The following is a 16,010-nucleotide window of genomic DNA, read 5'->3' as shown; positions in this document are numbered from 1 at the left end:
ACAGTTAACAAGTCGTGGATGTGGCTAATATTTAACCATTAAAGATTAACAATTGACCAGAATATTATTTTCCTCAGTGTCGTAATTTTACCTTAAATACTCATGCGAACAATATCTTAAAACCTGCACAACCCTTTGAACATGTTGCACATTTCTTCACCACACTACATATTTTTAAATATGCACAGCTCTTCCTTCTGACTATAGTACTTGAATATATTATTTGTCATATTTTATTTTTATTTTACCCTAGGCTACTCAGTTTCTTACATATATTTTGTGTAAATAATGTCATTATTTAAAAAAGCTTTTATCCAAACAACATAGGCCTATTCTTCTTTCTGTGTCTTTGTATGCACCATTTACACCAACGCAAATTCCTCGTATGTGTTAACCTACTTGACAGTAAATCCGATTCTGAGTCTGATTCTGATTAATAAATGAATTTATTTTAGACATTGGACTCAAACTGCAAGCACCGTGTTCTAACAGCAGGGGGAGAGCGCATGCTGCAAATGATGTAGTCTGCTTCTGATGACAGCCGAGGGCCGCAGTGGATCAGTCTTTCCGGGGTTCACCCAGCAAGTCTAGTGTGCTCAAAGAGAGTCGAGGACCATCGATGATAACTTGGTAGTATATCTATGCAACGTTTGCATTAACAGCAAGCACCAACGACTTCAGCTCACCACAGCAACAACGGCTATTCCAGTTAACTACAGCAACAACGGCTAGTCCGGTTAACCAAAGCAACGGCTAACAGCTCTTAGCTAAAGAGTTAGCCACGACCGCAGACAGGTAATGTGAACTAAAGTTTTAAGCATCGCATTTTCCTTGCATATATGGCAAAATATGAAGGGAAAACATGATTAAATTAAGTTTTTAGAATGTTAAGTTATCTACGGTTTAGCTAGGTTGACGTTAGCAAACACCACGTCAACGGTTCTGACACATCTCAAATTAGTAGACAGCTATAAGCTAACCAATGAGAGTCAAACTACACACAATGCTTCTTTAATGCTTGCTAAACCATGAAATATAACAATAATTTGTCATTATATGATGTGTTGTTACTAGCATAAGTATTTGTGTTACTTTTGTCCTCCTAGTTAGTCACGTGACGGTGCTCCAACAGGTAACTGCTAAAGTAAAGCATGAGCGCATGAGAGTGTGTTCCGGTGTGTGGTGTAGAGAGAAGTAGAGCAAACATTGTGACAAAAGCTGCGATGCTTCATTAGAAAGAATAGCACCCACGTCGTTTCCTGTGTAGCTTTATGTCACAAATGTACCAAACCTATACCAGTAATCACACATGAAACTGGAAATCTGGAAATACACACATTTATTTTGCCTTGTCAGCACTTGGCTCACATATATGTATCCAAGACTATCAGGGATTTATCTCATTGCATGCTTAGCACTGTGAGTTGAACAAAATGATATTACATTTATTTACAGGCACATACTGGGGTTCGGTTTGTATTGCATTCCTATATTTTACTGAACCATAAGTTGTCAGCTGGTATTGTAGGATTTTTTTATATCCTTCTATCTGTCTGTTTTCAGGTATGTCTGAAGTTAGTCTTGAGGCTGAATCGGGGAAGACCTCACCTGAGGACCCTCAGCTGGATTGTGAGGGGGAAGACAAAACAGAAGAAAGTGTTAGTGAGGATGTGAGACAGGACAGTGTAGACGACGGTAGTGGAAGAGATTACCAAGATGATGAGATGGACGAGATTGATATTGACAGCGCTGAAGAAAATGCAGAAAACGGTGATAAGGCCATTCAGAAGGAGGATGAGGGCATTCAGAGAGAGGGTGTGGTGATTCAGAGAGAGGGTGTGGTGATAAGCAGTGAAAGTGATGCTGCACACATGTCTGCTAGTGCTAGTGTAGAAAATGAGGGACCTGAGACAAACCATCAAGTTGAAACTGCTGAAACACCAGAGGAAAGTGGAGATTCTGACACTGAAACAAAGGTGATATTGTCGTTCACTTTGGACACTCTTCTAGCACTTGCTCTCTGTGCTCTTGCTGTTATCGATCTTTACTTGCTGTGATGGTGATGATCTCTTTCCTATAAAAATTAATTTACTAAAATATTGGATTTAGCTGTGAAGCTTAATCATATTATTCAACAACATCAGATCTTGTTTGTTTCTCCTGGTAGATGTATTTCAGATTTCCTTCTGCTTTGCTGGAGGTTATGAAATATAGCTGGTGTAGCTGTTGCTCTGTGTTGACGGTGCAGTAGTCGGTGGCTTTCTTTCTTTTACTTGTGTGTTGCTCTGTCAGGTGCTTTGTGTGTCTGGGGGTAATCAAGGCGTCTTACGTTTCCTTTGTTTTGTATAAATGCTGGCTTATCTCAAGTGATTGCTGAGATTTGTCTTTGCTGCTTATTACAACGCAAACTTGAGTATAAAATGTAAGTGGGTAAGTATATACTTTTGTTTTTGCCTTCTTTTGTTGGACACTCGTTGCCATTGCTACGTGTACATGATGTGTTAATGATTACATTTCTTCACAATGTTTCCCTGTTTTGTAAGTGGGGTGTAAATAGAGCTCTAGAGTTCTACATGCTGTCACGTGGCTGGGAAAGTCAAACGGATTTGGACTCCTGACTGCACATTCTCCGGCAGTCCCACATTTCTTGTCTCGCTGGAATGTGTGACTCCTCAGGCTCTTGATTTACGTTCTCTATCGGGCTCAGTGCCACTATTGCAAGTCCAATTGCAATCATTATTTCTTTGTAAACCCTCTTCATTTACTAAACCACAGTTGTAACCCACAATTTCCAGATCTTACTTTAAGATACATCTTTAATCCTTTCTGCAGCCTTAACCCAGCAATTTTCAACAGGATAGTGCTCTTCCGTAGTTTGAGAGTCAAGCCATGATTCCTTCAGCTGACGCAGCTAATTGGACAATTAGTTTATTGTTGTTATCGCTTCCTCCCACGTCATGTTTGCTTGTATCCAGGATACTGTTGGTAACGGCACAAGATGACTTGCCATACCTTGCCTTTTCATTTCCCTACTTATCTTTCAGCCACTCTCCTACTCTCTGTAGGCTGACATACTATTCGCAAGCTTCATGCAAAGTGTTTCCAGATGTTGGGTTGGACCATTTTGGCTCTGAGATGCCTGATCATCCCTGGATCCTTGGCTTAATCAGTCCTATTACAAAAACAATATTGTATTGGGAAAATCAATATAGTAGTGCAAGAACTGCAGATGGATAAATAATACATTGAAAAAACCGTTGTGCAATCCGACTTCATTTACACCCTTTTTTCGGAGACGTGCCTTGCCTGTTTAAACTTGATTTCAGAGGTGATTGGGCAGCACTCTGTTATTTGCAGTAGGCTGATAGACAAGCCAACCCTTACCTGTTCTGATCTATGCCGGGGTCATATAGCCTTAAAGTATTTATGTCACTGTCACATGACACAACACCCAAGGTAAAGTCTTTGTCAAGCATTTCTACATATAACCTTGACTTTGGTCTATATTTATTATGTCATAATAGGGTTGAGTCTATCGGTTTTTTGAAACATATTTTTTGATAAGATTATTACTAACATCCTAACACAGCAACTTCTTTACAAAAGGCGTTCTTCTCCCTTTCTTTCTTTATAAACATACATACCGTATCAAATGACACATTGTGATCAAAGCAAAACACTGGGCTATATCTTGTAGTATTTGCAATAGATAACCCACATTCTTTTACTATACACAAATCAGTTAAACTAGTTTTAAAAGACCTATCAGGTTACTTTATAATGGGTTGTCTGAAATTGGTGTATTCTCTCAATTGGACTCTGAAGTTACTTTATGGTAATGTACTTCGTTATTTGGAAAAAAGAGGAAACCACATATTTATATATCTATTTTTTTTTTCTCTATGCGTTTCCCTTAATTTAAGTCACAGTCTGAACTAGAATACAATATATTAGTTCCACAATGAAGGGAATTGTACATGGTTGTTAAGAAAGACTTAATTTACAAAATACATTAAAACCAAACAAGTAAGCTTTGTTATTAAATGTGTTATTGGTAAAAACCCATGTTTTAAACGGACTCTTGGCCCACACAGTGAAACCTGTTGCTGAGTTCAGACAAGACCCATATCTTGTTTCCTGCTAGCTATCTGCATTATTTAGACACCGGTCAAGGTTTACCTCTAGCTGAAGGATCTTGTTCAAAGAGAGAAATTCAGATTTATACTACATTGTTTCCTTGTTACCTCCTCTGCCAGGCATGTCACTAATCCACTTTAAACTGCTGGACCTCACATAGCTGGCATGTAAAGCTTGTTTAGTGTTTAGGGCAGTGTTCTAGTTCCTAAGTCCACTGTGATTAGGCCACAGGTTGCACTATAACAAATCTGATGCTGCAAACGGTTGTCTCCAATGGGTGGCCTGCTACAAGCCAAGATGTAAATGTGCAGCTATTCAAACAAATGTTTTCCTTGGTCAGTTCAACCAACAGGATCAATTAAAAGGGACTAAATGTATTTCACAAAGACTATAACAGGTATTTCCTTGTAATTGTTGACTATATTTAAGGAAATTGTTGGTCCATTTGTGTTTTTTCATCACAGGATTTTCCACATTGGACCACATAATGACCAGTTATAAAACATAACGCACAGGGTTGAATGTGGTCTGAATGTCACTGTAAAACATAAAGCCATGTATTTGCAAGTAAGCGATTCGAGGAACATGGCAACAAGAAACCAGATATTTTCAAGGAAAGGGTTGTTGCTATGGAGAACAGCAGATGATAAAGATCAGTGCTTCCCCTCCATTGGCTGCGCCCCGCCAACGGAGCCCCGCGCCCCCCCTGAAATTCAAGGTGTTTTAAAAAATATATATATATGTATAGCACCAAATTGCAACTGAAGTAATCTATCTACGGTCACTTTTCACATTGAACCTGTGCTCTTTTATTAAATAAACTAAACGCTTTCATTTTAAGTTGTGAGTGTAGTGTTTTTGACCCTAAGAAACACTGATGCATTAATCAATAACAATAATCCACAGCTCCTCTCTGCTCCAGAGGATTACAAAAAATATATATATACCACCGCCCACCACCACCCCACCTGAAGATAACTGGTTGATTCCCTTTTTTGCATAGCTTCATGGGTGGGGCACTTGCATACTAAACCTTTGTAATGAATCAGATCCTGTGTTTACAAAACTCCTGCTATGTCCAATAAGTCGACCCAAACTGTTGAAAAATAGTGGAGCGTTGAATTGAAGTCCGATTTTGCATAACTTCATGTTGTACTGCTGCAACATAACTCCTTTTTTCTGTAGCTGACTAAACTCCCCATCCTTTCCTGGAAAGAGTTTTGACCAAGATTTTGGCAAAACATTTTCTAATCAGAATGAATTCTTATCTTATTATTCTAATATTTGCAAGGGAGTCAAAGTTTCAATGTTATGACAAAGTAGTCCCAGTTGTATCTATCGATCAGGCAAGAGTATTTTTGTTGTAAGGGCAGCTGCAGTCTGTATTAAAAGAAAAATTATGCAATGCACTCAGCTTCCAAACTATTACACAATAACTAATAACAGTATTTTATCCTGGCCCAGGCTCATGATTTCCACCAGGCTGTGTCCACAAGATGGCAGCCCACATCTGTTGTGTCCCACTAGTGGATGCTGAGTTGTGTTTCTTAACAGAGGACTCTCTCTTTGAAGTGGTATGGAAAAGCTTTAAAGAATAACCTGCTTCTTTTCACCCTCCTCATTACAGGAAAGCACAATGACTGAGGAGTTCCATAGAAGCTCAGCGGCTGAGATCCCAGTCACCAGCAATGGGGATCAGAGCCCGGACATGGTATTCCAGAGGGTAAGGCCGTGTCTGGAGAACTGCATCTCTCAAAGCTATACTTTTCTAGGAGAATTGTCTCATCATAAAATATTAAAGACTCCTGGACATTTTTTGTTTCTTTGGCAGTCTAAAAAAAATAGGAGACCTGCAACCAACAATTATCTTTATTATTAATTAGATTAAATTGTTTTATTTATGAATGATCAGAACAGACTTTTCATAACACAGGGAGATTTATATATGTTTTATTTATTTACTTCAACCAACAATCCAAAATGTTATACAGTTAACTATATATGGAGAAGAAAAAACATTACAAAAAACATATATACCTCTCCATTAAAGCAAAAATAAAATATTTGCAATTTGGTCTTAAATAAACCAAAAATAACAGATTATTTTTTTGCTAACAGGAACATTTTACAGATCTGTGCAGCTCTACACAAAAAGGTTTAATTATATTAGCAGTGGCGTAATCCACTGTCAAGGATTCAAGGTGATATCCCTGCAGTAAAGCATTTTGATGGAGACATTAGGGTGCCCTCTCTTATCATCCATCTGAGTGAGCAGCAGTGCTTCCAGATGGCCTGCTGTTTACTCGCTCTCAGTGACACTGAGAGTTGTCAGGAAGACAACACAGCCACAATGATGTATGCATAAAATATGCATCTTCTAAACATTAGCTCAGGCATTTGAATGTACATGCTAACACATGGCAATCAACTGTGCACCACTTTGCTGGTCAACCCTACTTTAGGTTTGCCACAAGTTTACTTTAATACTTATGTGACATACATTTTAGGAAGTGTCTGCTTCTGTACAATCATTAATTCATAACAAGACAGGAGATGCCAGATGGTTCTCTACTGTTTAATTCCCCTCTCAACTATCAATTAGATGGTTTTTTTAGGGCTGTCAAGTTAACGCGTTAATAACGCGATTAACGCATGTGTATTTGTTGTCCTCGGCCGCCGTAGTTTCAGAGCGCATCGAGTTTAAAATACCATCTACAAGCTGATGCTGACAGCCCCGCTCCTGCTGCCCGCTTGTGGCAGACCACACTTCCACGCTCACCGGCAGGCCCGGACTGGCCATCGGGAGGACCGGGAGGGTGTGTGTATTTGTGGCGCGAGCGAAGCACAACTTACGTGTTGTTGTTAGCATCTGGTGCTAGCTAGCTGAGCTAACGGATATAAGGAGCTGTTTCAATGAAAACAGAGGAGCGACATTTCGCCGACAACTGCGCCGAGCACTTGACTTTATGCAGGTAGCCAGACAGCACACTCAGCACGGATAGTGCGCGCAACACAGCTCATACACACAGGCATATATGCCTTGAGCTGCACATAGCTCACACACACACACACACACACACACACACACACACACACACACACACACACACACACACACACACACACCACACACACACACACACACACACACACACACAGTATTGTATGAGAGAGGTTCTAGGTTGAATTGAGGCGAATATTTGTAATGTTCAGAGGTTGTTGTGTTTAATATTCATGAGAATATTTGTCATTGTTCAAATGATAATAAACAAACATATAAAGCATAGTTGTCCACTCATATGTTGATAAGAGTATTACAAACTTGAAAAATATCCCTCTAAGGTACATTTAGAACAGATAAAAAATTTGCGATTAATCGCGATTAACTATGGACAATCATGCGATTAATCGCGATTAAATATTTTAATCGACTGACAGCCCTAGTTTTTTTATATATTTAAGGGGAATTCACAAGATTCAAAGTGCTGCTGAATAATGAGGGAAGTTTGTCGAGAACAATTACGGTCGTTTTAATAAAATATAGTATCTGCCACCTGATGTAAAGGTCCCATGTCATGCTTTTCCGGTTATTACCCGTCCCCTTGTGTGTTATGTAGCTTTTTCTGCATGTAAACGGTCTGCAGTCACAAACCCTCAAAGTACACCCTGTAGCAAGTAAATCAAATCAAATCAAGGTTTATTTATAAGTAAAACTCTAACACAGAAAAGACCTGTTTGTGCTGCCCCAGAACGCCTCGTTGGAAATATTTATTTTTCTCCCTGGGTACAGTGACGTATTGGGTATAGTTACGTGCGCGGAGCCGTTACGTTTGGACCAATCCTCGGACTTCCTTACACACACACACTCAATCTTTTCTCAGCTGCAGCTCCGCTGATTTCTCAGCCTGAGACGGCGGGATGCGGGGAGGCTGCGGGTGTGTGTGTGTGTGTGTGCTCGGGCTGGGTTTCGCTGTGTCTCGCTGTCTCGCAGACCTCACGCAGCAGCCAGGAAACAACACCAGTAATACAGCTCACACTGTCCGCTCCTCGCAGCAGCGAGCCCCGCAACGTCCCGCCAACACGGCACCCAGACCCCACGCAGCATTCTCATCTGTTTGTCATTACTGGTGTCATTTTCTGGTTGCTAACAAACGCCAAAAGGGAGGGGGGGGGCAGGAGCTCCAACAAGGCGTTTAGGACAGAGAGTGAATACACACACTATACAGAGATGCTGTATGAGAAACCAATGTGAGTTTGGAAAATTGAACAATGTAAATCTATTCTAGTATACCTCAACAATGGAATTATGATCAGTAGAAATGGCCATGACATGGGACCTTTTTAAAAGACTTTCAAAGATATCCTTTTTTTATTGTGAAGTTGATCAAATGTGTTATTGTACTTTTCTTTCTTTGTAAGCAGAATGTGTGACTTAGTGTAGCCCAAATGTCTGTAAACTCATACAGAAAGTACAAAAAGCTTCCTGTCTTTGCCGCCTGTCTGCTAAGAACTCCTAAACCTGTTAATATAATCCCCGTATGATTTGTTTCACAGGACTCTTACCCCAGTGTCCCCGGGGCCCTAAACCTCTCCGAGTCCTGTGTCACTTCCAGCAACTTCGCCTCAACAACAGAGGGCATCATCGAATCAGGACCATACAAAGGTGAAACACTTCACTCCCCATTTTTATTGTTGCTGTCCTCGTTTTGTTTGTGTGCCGTTTCCTCATTATCAGACATTTGCAACGGAGCAGCTCATCAGAAATGTTCCAGCCTTGTTACGTTACTTGAGTGCTTTGCAGCATTCTGTGTTTACAAACAGTCTTTCTCTCCATCTATTCACTGTGCTCCACTTTTGGGTTTTAATCTCTGTGAAATTGAAAGGCAGTCATTTGAATTTGTAAAGGTGGACATCCAATTGAATTTAATGAGTTCCCTCTGATCACCAGGTTTTAACGCTCCTTTCCTTTTCATCATCCTGTCCTTGTTACAAATGCAAATAAAAAATCTCCCCATTGAGTGGTGAGCTGTTGTAGCCCGTTTACCACAACGTTGCCATGGATATTTTCCATGTTATTTGCACTGCTGGAGGTAGGCTTTTGTTCATTAACACATTCATTCTCCAAAAAAAAGAAAACAAACAGGAAATCAACTTCAATAAAAAATCCCCTTTCCACGTGTTTAGGCTGGATGGTGACAAACTAATGAATGATAACTTTGAATATCTCCCAGGGTCAGCCAGCCTGCCCACGTCTCCCGTGGCTCCTGTAGCTCCCAGCTCTACTGTTGCTTGCCGCCTGGCGCGCTCTTCCAGCGATAGTCAGGCTGAGACAGGTACCGGCAGCAGTGGAGTATGAATCAGATAATAATGAATCGTCACCATTTGCACACTGTAATTAATCGCAGTCCTATTGTACCTCTTGGTTTTTCACCAGTTTCTTACCTGCTCCTTGTTCCCACAGGCTGTGCTCCATTCAGAATCAAACCTTTCTTCTCCTCCTCTCTTGTTGCTGCAACTTTGTCTTTGTATATGTCTGGGCTGATTCAAGTAGTTTTGTTGCTTGGCAGTGGCTAACCATCTGTGTTAACACACACCCTTAGACTAATGTTTCTAAGATCTAGATCTCCACATTTCTAGATCTGGTGCAACCTCTCGATGCCCTAAGCATCAGTTCGGCTTGGAGGGAACTGCTCACATTTAATCGCAGGTGGTTTTCATGCTTGTAATCTTTGTCCTTGCAAAAGTTGCCACTCTTAGTCTCCCATAGCCTTAATCTATGGAGATCTGAAACTGACAGAACATTTTAAAAGATTTTCGGAAAAGTGAAAAATATAACAGAATACATACATAATACATACATATATATTTTTTTATAATTAAAATAGAGCTTTAAAAAAAATTACATTTTTTATAATTTGCCTCCATTTTCACTTCTATTCAGCTGGTGGGAGGAAAAGTATTTAAATTATTATTATTATTTTTTTAAACTAACAATAATAACAATTATTTTATGAACTGACTGATATATTGTCAGTTTCAGGACTCAATATCTTTTAACATTTCCCCACTGTGCCCAAACCACAATAAAGCACTTCATCACTTTTACTGTTTTTTTTAAATGGTAAGTCCATGATTAATTGTATTTTAATGTTCATTTTTTTTAGAATAATCCTACATGTTATCAGCAACCATTAAAGGTGGGGTAGGTAATTTTGGAGAAACCAACTCGAGTGCGCTAAAATCTGAAAATACACAGCCGGAAAAAATCTGCCACTTCCTTACAGAGCCCCTCCTCCAACACACACGAACGCGCACATGACCAATGAGGGCACGAGATAAGTTTGTGCACAGATGGAAGGCTGACAGGCAGGTAGGCCATCCAGTTATTTTAGCCGGGCCGGCTAAAATGACTGGAAGGCTGACGGGCAGGTAGGCCATCCAGTTATTTTAGCCGGGCCGGCTAAAATGATTGGTCGTGCTTTTTACAGTACTACAGCTTCCACAGATACATTTTTTTTTATGGATTTTTGGTCAAAGCACTTAAGATATTCATTGCTATCGGGATGTTGAGAGCATTCCATGGAATATAACAAAAAGTGTATCTCGAGCCGGTTTCTCAAACTTACCTACCCTACCTTTAAGACCTCTAATTTGAGTATTTTGTCTTTTGTCAGTTTCAATGTTAACATGACCCTAACCCTCCCTAATTTTCACCACAGCCTGCAAATCAAATAACGTAATCACCTACTAAGTGAATGATTTTTAATTGTCCAGGCACGATGAATGAACAGCCAAATAGCGGAGCGGTGGTCCTATCGGACGACTTAAAGAGCCCAGCCATGGAGAAACTGGACCTAGTGAGAAAGTGGAGCATCAACACTTATAAAGTAATCTTCTCTTTCCTTAATTTTTCTTTTGTTGTCCTACCTCACCCTGTTTCTCCTCACAACCCAAGTCTCAGTCTTTATCTGTTAGCTTATTAAGATGTTGGCTGAAAACGGAACTATACCCCAAACTGACAACACATATTATTGATATCTTCACTTGTTTTAGACTATGAAATTGGCTCCACTCTGTCCCTCTGATTGTCCCTATTACAGTATGTCTCCCAGCAGTGCTTCCTAATATTTTAATTCTGCTGTCCTCTGCAGTGTACCAGACAGATCCTGTCTGAGAAGCTGGGACGGGGCTCGAGGACGGTGGACCTGGAGCTGGAGGCCCAAATCGAAGTCCTGCGCGACAACAAGAAGAAGTACCAGAATGTCATCAAACTGGCTCAGACGCTGGCCAATCAGCTGTCCCAGATAATGCAGACGCAGAGGCAGCTGGGTAACGCCTTCGCCGACCTCAGCCTCAAGTCACCAGAACTGCATGTGAGTCCATATCAATGTATAGTAATCAATCAGATCAGGTAGGATGAACAGGAAGCGGCGTGTTAACATCCTTACTTAGTATCCTAGCAGAGAGCCATAAAGTAACACATAATATGTTCTGCTTTGTGGGTCATCTGCTGGGAAAACATTTCCCTGACTCTACTTTGATCCCTTAGATTACAGTTTATGTTTATTATATTGATTCATGAAAGTTAATGACTTAAAAGGCATTATAAAGCTAAGATCATCTTCCACTTCCTCAAAGTCCTCTAATTGTGTTACAGGATTTATCTATAGTGCTCCATGATTCAATGAAAGAAGTGCTTTCTATTTTATATTCGAGTCAGTGCATATACAGTATAATACTTCTACATGTTGTTAACTATTATCTATGTAATATGTATCTTATACGCAGATATTCTTTTGAGAATATTTTGTTGTAGATGTATTGTTGCTACTGCTGTCCTAATATGTCTTACTTATATATGCATATTGGTTAATGGATAATAATAATAATAATAATAGATTTAAAAGTTTGTGTTTAATTGATGCAGATCCTGAAACAATTAATTGTTACTTATATTAATTTTTAATAATCACACCTGTAGGGATGGGTACCGATCCCCGGTATTAAACGGGCCCCGGGGCTGAATTATTAAAGACCGTGGTACCGTTAAGCTCCGACGTTATCGGTCTTTTTATCGGTACTGGAGACGTCTAAAAAATATGTCATGTGTATTATTGCTACACAAACATTATATTGCAGTTTTAGTGTCGCCAACTCCGTTTCTAATACGCAAAAAGACTGCAAAATGCGTCATTTTTTTGTATTTTCGATCTCTCCCCCGCCTGTGTGCGAGGGGGCGGGGCAGTTTACACACACGCAGCTGCTACATGCAGCAACACACACACACGGAGGAGATGGCGGAGAGAACGCGCTCCGAGGTGTGGTTCAACTTTACCCGTCTCGCTCGTTGCCTAAAGTGCAATAAGAGTTTAGCATGTCAGGGCGGTAACACGAGCAATTTGTCTAAACATCTTGCAAAAGTGCACCACATTCAGACGGAGAAATGCACCAGGTTCGACTGTCTTTCTATAGCGCTGTAGCCCCATCCACGAGTAACGCTTCCACGTCAGGTATATTATGTATGCTAGCAGCAACACACGGAGCTAACTCAATGATTCAAACATGGGTTAATGATTAGAGGGAACTGAGTTATTTAGTTTGTTAAAGTTTCAGCCATTCTGTTCACAGTTCTGTCATCAGATTATTTAATATGATTTGTTAAAACGTTGTTGTTTCTGTTATTGTGAAATATTATGTATTTCATTTAAATAAAAAGCAATGTTAGTTTTGTTCACAATTTGTTAATTTTCATTTAATTGTTTATTTGAATAGGGACAATGCACATTAATGAACACTTTAGACAAATAATGCTTCAAGTGTAAATATGCCGGATTTTAGCTTTGAGCTAATTGCCATCCGTAGTCCCTGACATACAACATATAGTTAGTTTACCTAATTTTTCTCTCCAAAAGAACCGATAAGAGTACCGTTAAAAGACCGGACCGATAAGCGGTATCGATAAAAGTAGTAGTACCGTTAAAACCTTAACGATACCCATCCCTACACACCTGTGTGTATATCTATATACAAAAGGAACTGTATAATGCTGGCACCTGCAGCTTTTTTCTTCTAACTGCAGTGCAAATTAAGCAACATTTCCGGGGCTTACTAACATTTCTTTGACTCTGTTTCTCAGGAGGAGTTTGGTTACAACGCTGAGACCCAAAAGCTTTTGTCCAAAAATGGAGAGACACTACTGGCTGCCATCAACTTTTTCATCGGCAGTGTAAACACTCTTGTGGACCAAACAATTGAAGACACCTTGATTAATATCAAACAGTATGAATTTGCAAGGTAAGGTTGCTTGAGTTTGCGCACCATGTCCTTACCACAAATGGTTATCTAACAATTGGTAGGATATTTTTAATCCAGCTGAAATGTTTTGGGGAGATCAGGGCTGTCATGAAATCAGATTTCCTGCTTTCATTGCCTTTAACATGATACATTTTTCTGATGCTGTTTAAATAACCTCACTTCTAGAGTTGAGTATGACGCGTACCGTACAGATTTGGAGGAGTTGAATCTGGGACCACGTGATGCCACCACCATGCCCAGGATCGAGTTCTCCCAGCAGCAGTTCCAGATCTACCGCGAGAAATACGAGAGGATGCGAAACGACGTCTCCGTCAAGCTGAAGTTCCTGGAAGAGAACAAGGTTGGTTATTGGCTTGCTCTATTCCTCATAACTGGAGCAGAATAATGGCTTTTATTTAAAATGTGTTCACTGTTCATCATCTTATTAATTTCTTCTCCTGCAACAGGTGAAGGTATTGCACAACCAGCTCATCCTGTTCCACAATGCCATTGCTGCGTACTACGCCGGAAACCAACAGCAGCTGGAACAGACACTCAAGCAGTTCCACATCAAGTTGAAAATTCCGGGTGGGGACAGTCCATCTTGGCTGGAAGAGCACTAATCACTCCCTCTGAAGCCGAAGAGGATCAGTTTGACAGGAAATGTCAAATCCTACAGAAACTACGGGAAACCTTCAACTCGACTGTCACTGCCTTTCAAACTTTCACAGCTGTAAATCTTTTAACTCTACACAAAATGAAAAAAAAAAAAGAACTCCTACAATCCGTTTTACTCTTGTTGTTGAATCATCCATCGATGCACTTTTAAACTGTTTGGCACATCTGTTGAACAGGAGTTGCTGCATTTAACACATTTGAAAACTGTAACTGGCCTTTTGTATTCCAGCATATGAATGTTGTATCCCAGCACGGCGGACATGTTGGCTCTGTAAGGGCAGCAACGGGATCAAAACAACTGCCGTCGGATCACTATTTACAGAACTCTTCTCAGATGACTGAGATTTGGTGAATGCTTTATAAAAGTCTAATCAGGAAGCTTCATGTGATTCTGAACATGATTTCAATCATGATTTGATTTGACTGCTGTTAAAAACAGGGTAAAGCGGCATTCAGATTTGAGTCATGCATGCAATTGGTCACTTCTATCAGCAAACTCGTATTAAAGTGATGGATTGACGTATTGGAAAATGCGCTTATTTACTTTTTTGGTAAGAGTGTGTTCAATACAAGGCTATGGCCAGTGGCAGGTTAGCTTAGCTATGCATGAAGACCGTAAACATGGTGAAACAGCTAGCCCGGCTGTCCAAAGGTAAATAACATGGTGCGTATCAGCACCTCTAAATCTCACTTAAACACAAATAAATCGAGTTGTGGTTTTATGGGAGGTGATGTGCCTTTGGACAGAGGCAGGCTAACTGTTACCCCTGATTATAGTGTTTATGCTAGGCTAAGCTAACCAGCTCAGGCTGTAGTTTCATAATTAGTGTGTACACACAAGAGTGTTGCCGATCTTCTCATCTTACTCTATTTTCCCAAAACGTCAACTATTACTTTAAATTGATATTCTAAAATTATATCGATGGCCGCTCACAATAAATTCTGCACTTTGCGATATGATTATAATGACAAGATGCTGCTTTTGATATTGCTCTGTTTATCGATATTTCCCTCTTTGGTCTTCATTCATGGCATTTAGAGAAATTGAAGGACCAGCCTTACTGTATGTGACTAAATGTGCCTTGGATTTATTCTTCTCTTCCTCTCTGTGCTTTTATATCAGGTCTTGTTGTTTAAAACAGGCTCTCTCACTACCAATTGTCGGGACCCACTCTTGCAGGAAGAGCATGGACCAAACACACACTCTCAAAGGACAACTATACATGTTCAAACACTCCACACAAACCCACATCATATCTGTGTTTAAAAAATACTCCACTAACATTTGATGTTTAAAGACATTTTAAGATGTTCTCAAAGATATTTATCCATATTGCACATATGCACATTCATGCATTTGAGACTAATTACAAAGTACTTGTAAGAAATGTATGATATGTAAGGTGAAAACCAAAATATGATTAACTTGAGGAACCTTTTTTTGAATTTGAAAGACCAGCTTCCTTTGAGCTTCTTAAAGTTTTGGTCATTGGGCTACATAAAAGTTTATTTTTGGAAGAGGACATACTGTAGGCTGGTATTGATAACCAGCTGTCCTCGCTTGGGTGATTATACTTTTCCTATGGCTTACCATAGCAGTTTGGGAGTGTGAATCTTGTACAACAATCTATTGTTTCCCGGAAATAGATGAATATATATTTGTAATTTTCTCTATTTTACTTTGAGTATGTAGTTTTGGATTTTTTGTTTTTCCTGAAGACTTGCATAATGATGTGATAGTATGTGCTAGTGGGACTCTACCTTTGTAATAATAAAACATTAACACATGTTGAGTTAAGAAAAGGATTCTGAATGTTGTGTAACCTCTTTGGGAAAATAAAAGTGTATTTTCTTAATCTCTTAACATGTTTGTAGTAGCAGCTTGTATGAGATGTCATCGC

General features: G+C 39.8%; 1 protein-coding gene across 4 annotated transcripts; it reads left to right on the top strand.

The window, feature by feature from the left end:
* The first annotated feature begins 521 nt into the window (after window positions 1–521).
* arfip1 (ADP-ribosylation factor interacting protein 1 (arfaptin 1)) lies at window positions 522–15,973 on the top strand. 4 transcript variants are annotated; one of them, XM_034129493.1, is made up of 10 exons: window positions 522–795; window positions 1,564–1,976; window positions 5,765–5,860; window positions 8,692–8,800; window positions 9,369–9,470; window positions 10,912–11,024; window positions 11,289–11,510; window positions 13,274–13,431; window positions 13,618–13,792; window positions 13,899–15,973. In XM_034129493.1, exons 2-10 carry the CDS (start codon window positions 1,566–1,568, stop codon window positions 14,052–14,054), a joined length of 1,542 nt encoding a protein of 513 aa, XP_033985384.1. In that variant the 5' UTR covers window positions 522–795; window positions 1,564–1,565; the 3' UTR covers window positions 14,055–15,973. The 4 variants fall into 4 exon arrangements, with proteins under 4 accessions (XP_033985384.1, XP_033985386.1, XP_033985385.1 ...); XM_034129495.1 differs by lacking the exon at window positions 1,564–1,976 and having other exon boundaries at window positions 523–795; XM_034129494.1 differs by lacking the exon at window positions 9,369–9,470 and having other exon boundaries at window positions 525–795.
* The last annotated feature ends 37 nt before the right edge of the window (window positions 15,974–16,010 follow it).

The sequence above is a fragment of the Trematomus bernacchii genome, unplaced genomic scaffold, assembly GCF_902827165.1.
Source record: "Trematomus bernacchii unplaced genomic scaffold, fTreBer1.1, whole genome shotgun sequence".
In the NCBI taxonomy this organism is placed as follows: domain Eukaryota; kingdom Metazoa; phylum Chordata; class Actinopteri; order Perciformes; family Nototheniidae; genus Trematomus; species Trematomus bernacchii.
This window is presented reverse-complemented; position numbering and strand designations above follow the sequence as displayed.